The 8,010-nt window shown below is 39.2% G+C and overlaps 1 protein-coding gene and 1 non-coding gene across 3 annotated transcripts in view; both read right to left on the reverse strand.

Annotated features, from left to right (window-relative positions):
• The window catches only part of rap1gap2b (RAP1 GTPase activating protein 2b), a 46,206-nt gene extending 41,612 nt beyond the window's left edge, over positions 1–4,594 (reverse strand). Inside the window, exon 1 of one of the 2 annotated variants that reach the window (XM_065287223.2) lies at positions 4,471–4,594. Coding sequence is in view for 1 of the 2 variants with exons in the window: in XM_065287219.2 (XP_065143291.1) it covers positions 3,209–3,252 (44 nt within the window). In the remaining variant the exon portion in view is untranslated. Of the gene's footprint in view, positions 1–3,208; positions 3,421–4,470 lie in introns of those variants that run through there. The other variant, XM_065287219.2, reaches the window with a different exon arrangement.
• Positions 4,204–4,285, reverse strand: trnas-uga (transfer RNA serine (anticodon UGA)). The gene has a single exon. It is a non-coding gene; the product is annotated as a tRNA-Ser (tRNA).
• Positions 4,595–8,010: the final 3,416 nt, after the last annotated feature.

Genomic DNA, 8,010 nt, shown 5'->3' on the forward strand with positions numbered 1-8,010 from the left:
CACAGCAAAAAGCTGACACTGGCCCCGTATTAATTTTGTTTGCAGCCCTAAATATGTGCTGCATATGAATAATAGAGAACTGAGATGGTGCTGTTGTTTGTTATCACACGATTTGGATGATTTAGAAATAGATGGCCAGCTGTACTTGCATGCCAAATATTTATTAGTATTTCTTGGAAAAATAACACAGTAAGGTGTGAAATCTGTTGACATTCACTAAATGCAAATCTTATATCACAAGTAACAGGATTTAAGTCAAAAGATTATCTTTAACTTAAACCTCAGACTAACAATAAATGCAAAAAAATAACTTTTAGGCTAAAACCCCGTTCAGGCCGGCAGTGACTAGCATTAGCAGAGCGACATAATTTCATTTATTTCAATGGAAGCTTGTTGACTTCCGGTGACACAACCGACAGTGACCGTGGTCGACAGTTTAAAAAGTTTAACTTTATGCAAATGATGAGTGACTTTCGGAAGCGACTACCAATGAGAGTGAAGCAGTGAAGTTCACGTCACCCATCTTTCGTCGGTTATTGGAGTGGAAGGTACTCATTTGTTTATGACAACCAGAATGTAAAACACCTCTTAATGACCTCATTAAAGGACACTCCACTTTTTTTGAAAATATGCTCATTTTCCAGCTCCCCTAGAGTTAAACATTTGATTTTTACTGTTTTGGAATCCATTCAGCTGATCTCCGGGTCTGGCGGTACCACTTTTAGCATAGCTTAGCATAATTCATTAAATCTGATTAGACCATTAGCATTGCGCTAATTTTTTAACATTGCGCTAATTGCAACTTTTAATTTTTCATCGGTCTTAGTACACGATGTAACTACAGAAGAGTCAAGAATATTAAAACTCTTTGGTTATTTTTTAGCGCGATGCTAATGGTCTAATCAGATTCAATGGATTATGCTAAGCTATGCTAAAAGTGGTACCACCGGACCCGGAGATCAGTGGAATTGATTGCAAAACGGTAAAAATCAAATGTTTAACCCTAGAGGAGCTGGAAAATAAGCATATTTTCAAAAAAGTGGAATGTCCCTTTAAAAGAAATGGGCGACACACAGCGAGAAAGCCGTTTTCGCGGGTCCCCTTACGTGAAAGTTGCCATCATGTTTCTACACTAGACCGGCCAGTAAACGGACAAACTGTTATACTGAGCGCGTTTTATCCCTACGTTGTCTCAGACGGCAACATGTTTGTCCTGTGGCGTCTACCGTAGCTTCTCATTACAGTTTAAAATTGAGGTTGGTTGCAATTCACAATCTCACAGCTAGATGCCGCTAAAACCCATAATGTACCTTTAAAGTGTATTTTTTTAATCATACATCATGGATTTCGACACTTTTGTTATTATTGTACAAAATATTTTTTTTCGGTTGATACGAATTCGCAGGTCAGAGTTTACCACACTTGAACTACATGTTAACATGTAAAAATTTGCATGAGCTTGCATTTCCTATCTGCTGCATTTGCATACACTTTAAAAAAGGGTTACATTAGAACCAGTTGAGTTTGTTACTTTTTGACCCAGTGCTGAGTTGTTTGACCCCGACATTTTAACCCAACTATCTAAACCTAACCCTCAACATACTACTTAGCCTAAACCATACAGGGAACACTGAACTTTAAGTTATGCAAAGCCCAAACCTACACTCTAAAAAATGCTGGGTAATTTTCGACCCAGCATTGGGTTAAAAAGGGACGAGCCCAGCTCGCTGGGTTGTAATTTAACCCATGCTGTGTTGTTTAAACACAAAACACTGGGTTGTTTTAACCAATTGTTTTATGAAATATAAAAGTTTTCTAGGTTCATTTCAACCCAGCTGCTGGGCTCGTCCCTTTTTTTACCCAACTTTGGCTTGAAATTGAAAATAACACCGCTTTGGACAAAAGCGTCTGCTATAAATGACTAAATGTGAAAATATCCCAGCATTTGTTTGAGTGCAACCATTAATATAATTCTAACCCCGAGCCTAAGCATAAGGACTCATATGCATTTTCCAGGAAACTTTGGAAACTATCACACTCCGATGCACATAAAAACCCACAAAAGTAGCAATAAAAAGAGAAAACGTATAAGAAGAAAAGGCACAATGTCACGTATCAATGACACGAGGAGAGTGCTGTAAGCTGTAAAAGCCGCTGTGGAGAGCTGAAATGCTTTCATCCACATCATAAATTAAACATTCGCTCCATCTGACTTCTCATAACCGTTGCTTCTGTATTCAGCGTCTCCCCGTCTGGTGACACAGAGGCACACACACAATCAAAAACATATTTAACAGCACACACAGATAAGCATTCGCACTCCTGCACACCTACTGAACCAAATCACAAAGCCACACTCGACCAATTGAACCCCACACTGTGAGAGTTCGGAGTTTCAAGAAGGAAGTGAGCAGGGAAATGTGAAGATAACTTGAGCACTATAAAAGCGAGGAATCATGTTAATGTGCACTCTAACGGGGCTAAAACCTCTTAAATCATTTAACATCACGGAAAATATTCAGCGTCTGGGAACACACTAGAATATGGCATCTCTGAAACACTGAATTAGGAAGGACTTGCTTTCAATGGACAGCGGGAGATGAGGTTGCAGACTGTTAAGTGCTGGATGATGGAGTCAAGAGAGCTGGCAGAAAATTGGATTGTGGCAATACGTGCATTTCAGCAAACAATAAAACAATATGTGACCATGGCTGTAAAAAAGTCTTTTTTTTGTGATTTACTTTAATATATTTAATATTGACTAATATTGAATAAGGTCATATCAAAAATGGAAATCAAACTTTAATGATCCTGTATTTTACAGACAGGGTCCCATAATAATTCTGGCTAATACATCCCTGCTTGAACTGTAATGCACATTAAATTCTGATCCATATGAGCAAGCAAAAGAGCAAACTAGCACTAAACTTCTACTGATCAACAACAAGCCATCTGATAACACATCTATTACACAAATAATGCATACCCTATATCACACTTCTAATATCATCTACCCCAGACTTGAACTATTACAAATCAATATTCTAACTCTAAATCAGCCAGTAAATGCAGAATAATAAAAAACAGCACATGCAAGCATGCTGCCCCCCATAAATAAAGACTAGTAAGCATGGAGCATCTCACACACAGGACAGCAGACAGGCAGACATTTGCACACAGCTGATGCTGTTCCACATAAACGACGTACCATCCAAATCCACCAAAGGACACGCTTCTCTTCCTCCTCAGCATTGTCCCTCTTGTTTCGACTGTAACTGTAATTCTTCCACTGTTCCCAACAATCTCTCTCTCTCTCTCTCTCTCTCACGGTCTTGTATCGTTCTCTGTCTGACTCACTGTGTGTTTGTTTTACAACCACTCGCTTTCTAGTTTCCTCACTCTCTTATGTGCTTCTGAAATGATTTCATTCTCCACCCCTCTCTCTCAATCTGTGTGCAGATGTTTTTAGGTGACAGTTTTGGGTTTTCACACCTGCTGTGTCACTCCCTTTCACTTTAGTGCTTAACTCCAAACAGGGTAAGAAGAGGAGAAACTGGTAAAGAAAAAGAGGAGTGGGTGTGGGTGTGTCTGAATACAGTATTTTTATATCGCTCTCTCTAGAGACCCTCTGGTCATTCTGTTTGTTTGAATAGAAAAGATATGAGTGCCAATAATATTTATTTTACAATGTATTGCTTCTTAATTTGTTAGAAGCATCATTACCATCTAGTGCCATTGATTTGTTGCAGACACGGTTATGCATCTTGCTTTACATTAGGATGAATAGGACAGATTGCATAAGCAAGTATTTTTCACATCCACAAGTGCATTAAGATGTATGGATTATGTAAGATTTTTATGCCCAAAACACACACTGCAGGAATCAAGAGGTAATTTAATGCAATACAGATACATCATAAGCATATCCTGTGACGAGATTAAATGTTTATGTAAACCCACTTATTTTTAATAAAATAATGAAATGGTTCTTTTATGAAAATACAACGCAAACAATAACAAAGGCTTGCCTTGGACTAACTAGAATTACTGTAGCGCACCCTGCTGGCACAATCATATCAGATCAACTAAACTGTTGGTATTTAAAAAATATATTAATAATTTATTGTAATAATGTATGTATTAGTACTTTTAAAGATAAATAATGTATTAGATTTCCCAGAGCAAAAAAAAAAAGAAGAAATTCGCTGCGAGCAGGGTTCGAACCTGCGCGGGGAGACCCCATTGGATTTCAAGTCCAACGCCTTAACCACTCGGCCATCGCAGCCCATGGCAACGCGTCCAGTCAAGAGCATCTAAGGCTGTAAAGACAATCTCGCTGGTTGATTATTTTTAAAACTCCGAGAATAGTTTATTTTTACGTGTATACTAACGTAGGCCCACAATCAAACGCACAGCCTTGCAAAGTAAAGTCTATGTACACAAACGTTCGACGAATGCAATGCAACTCACTAAATTCTCCTACGCGCGTCCTTCGAAGGCCGTATTTGAAGGCCAATGTGACGCCGCGACGAAGGCTGTCCCAATTCGAAGGCTCACTAAATTCACATGCAGCCTCCAAATGCTGCCCTGAAAGCAATGGTGCATCCAAATACTTTATCGGTATTTAAAGGCTAAAGCCTCTCATGTCCACGAAGAAAACTGAAATGAGACTATGGGCCTACGGGAGGAGTTGGGTCAAGGTGTTCCCGCCCACCATACTTGTCAGCGGGACACAAAGGTGAGACCTTTCAGACTCTCAAAAATAAATATGGAGCCAGATATTATTTCATTTTATTTGAGAAAATATGACACATTGACGCAGATTAAACTACCCAACAGTATATACAATTTACCAACACAAAAGTAAAACGCAACATGCACAATATTGCAGCAATGATTTTAATTCCCATCACCAAAACATAATTTATAATAATAAAACAAAGACAAGGACCCTTAGTTTGCAAAATATACACTTTTATTTAACTACAGCCCTAAATGTTTTTTTTTCTTTCAAAATACCCAGACGTCACAGGCGTGCATTGAATCTTGACAGCCCAAAGGGAAAGAAAAGCCCCATTTGGAGGATGCATGTGAAGGAGCCTTCGAATTGGGACAGCCTTCGTAAAGGCCAGGTGACGTCATTGGCCTTTAAATACGGCCTTCGAAGGACGCAGCACCTGATGCACCCCAAGGATCCTTCACAGCCAGGTGACGCACCTCCACTGAGACGAACCACTGTGAATATATGGTTCAGGCAACACGTGCATACACTGATTAGCTTCAATGTATTTATTATAAAATATGAAAAATACAACTATTTATTTTAATACTACAAAACGTTTGTACAACATGAAATAAACACAAGACAAAAATCCAGTTAAAGTTCAAAGGCAGTGATAAGATTAGATAGAAAATATATTTGATTTAAGTAAGGAAACTTGACTTTAACATAAGTTGAAACGATAATAACAATTAATAAACTTCATATGAATAATAAAGAGAAATAAATTAATGAGATTAAAAACTAGCAGTTAAATATATCCAAAGGGAATATTTGAAGAGTTTGCTTCCAAAACGCAATAAATCCATTCTGACTAATTTGGGTAAAAACATGTTTTCTATACATGGGTTTCAGCTGGCGTCACCCTCTTGTCTTCCGCCATTTTGAGGACCTGAAGTGGTCGCAAAAGAACTAGAAGCTATGCCTTCAATATGTTGTGAGCATCAAAATCGCTATTTTTACAACACTAAGAAGGCTCGACAAAACATGATATTTTGCTCGAAGTATCGCCTGTGTCTCTACACGTGAACTCGAGCATTGAGAACATTGTTTGTGAACAAAGAGTTTACTAAAAAGAAGGTTTTGAACAACTGACTTTGGTTGATTTGGCTTCCGCTCGCCGCCATCTTCCCAGTCTAGATGTATCGATCTGCGAATGGAACGTAAGGAGGGAGGAGAGTAAAGATGGATAGCTCCTAAAGCATAGTTCCATATAAATGCACAGATAATTCGTTGTTTTGTCGCAAGTGAAAAACAATATTGACCACCTAGTTGAAAAAGAAGCCTCATATGAGATTCATTCATTCGCATTCAGAAATCGATTATTTCCGTCTGGCAGGGATGACGAGCAGACACCATAACAGCCAAAATCAGTTGTACAAAACTTTATTTTTATTAAACTCTGTGTACACAAACAATGTTCTCAATGTTCGCGTTCATGAGTAGAGATCCAGGTGATACTTCGAGCAAAGTTTCATGTTGTGACGCGCCGCCTTAGTGTTGTAAAATAGTGGTAGTTCGGTAGCAGCGAATAGCGGCTGGAAGAACGTATCGGGGATTGAGTAGGCATCACACCCAAACCAAGGTATATTTTTTTTAAAGTCGCGTTTCTTTTCATGACAGTCGAGGTGCGACATGTTGTCTTTCGTAGCCATTTCCCGTATCCATAAGAATCATAGACAGTAAAAGATAAGAAATCCGTAAATCGTAGCAAGCCAGCCAATGCTTGTCAGTAGCCTACTGGTACTCGGTAGGTCCTCAAGATGGCGGCATAACGTAAAAAGTCACATGACTGACACCCATGTATACCAAGAAAGTGACAAGATAAAAACCACTATTTTCTGTAACAAACGTTCACATAGCATCTTTAGGTTATAATAACATAAAAAATTTAAATCCATAATTAGATTTTGAAAGATATTTTTTTTCATAAATCTGCTCTAAATCTATTGAATCAATATTTAAATGTGCATTCATCTTTGCCATGTTATATTTAGTGACGGCTGGTGTCTCTTTTTTTGAAGCGCACGATGCGAAGTTCGTCACAACATGTATGTAGCTTGTCATGTGTGTGGTTCGTCATTTCAAAATATGTGTTCTGCGCTTTGAGAGATTGTGTGTGCATCACGTGTCATGCCAAAATAAGTGCCTGCTGCCTTGAACTTGAAAAGAGATGCTCGTGTTTGCCAGATACTCGTATAATATCATGCGTGATCAGAGTTTACTGTTAAGGGAGTGTCTTGCTTGTATTTAGGGAACGTGAGCGTCTCTTTTTTATCATAAATGGTTTTGACGCGTGGGCAGCAGGCACTTATATTAGGTGTGTTCGACTTCATGCGGCGCTGCGCAGACCGATCGCTGGCTGACTTGAAGCAGTGCATTCCGGTTATTAACTTTGTCCGACTTAAGCTGGCACGTGACCGTGTCATGTGGTTTTTAAGTACCGCCAGAGCGATTTGAGATCAGCCGGCTGAGTTAGCCGGCGCAATTCGCGAAGAGGAGCTGCACGGGCTGTAATGACGACACAGCTGTTTCAAGATTGGTCGGATTCACCACATGACAACAATCACGTGTGTTTCGTGTGTATTTTCACGCCCTCAGTTCCACAAATGCTCACAAATCTGTATTTTTATAACAGTTAAAGCTCTTTTCATGTAGTCGCGATGATATATTGTGTCATCTTCATCAAAAAAAAAAAAATGGATAAAAACATAGACCCCACAACATTGGTATTTAAATAATATATGCTTATGTTGAACTTTATTCTTGTAAAAACAGATGCTGTAAGCCTCTTCAGTTTCACTCATGCTCATACACAGACATTCAAAACAGTATAATTCACTTTTTATTTAGTTAACATCTTACAAATCATGTTTAATGCGATTAAACAAGTGAACGGCACGTGATCAGCCATGCTAGACGTAAATGCCGCAAACTACGGGAACCACAGCCGCTGTGGCACAGCTTGTCCGACTTCACGTCTCCGATTTCAACTCCTTCCCTCCTGGACGCGGCTAATCTCGCCGATCGGTTACATCCAGCCACAGCCGATGTCGAACACACCTTTTGACAAAACACGTGATGCACACAGGATCCCTCCACACACAGGACACATATTTTGGAAAAGGAAACCACACAGGTGACAATCCGAACACTTATTTTGAATTAGCGCATCCTCAGAAGAGCAGTCACGAGCCGCCACTGGTAATATTCATTTAGTTGATTAGTGG

Source organism: Paramisgurnus dabryanus, chromosome 18, assembly GCF_030506205.2.
Source record: "Paramisgurnus dabryanus chromosome 18, PD_genome_1.1, whole genome shotgun sequence".
In the NCBI taxonomy this organism is placed as follows: Eukaryota; Metazoa; Chordata; class Actinopteri; order Cypriniformes; family Cobitidae; genus Paramisgurnus; species Paramisgurnus dabryanus.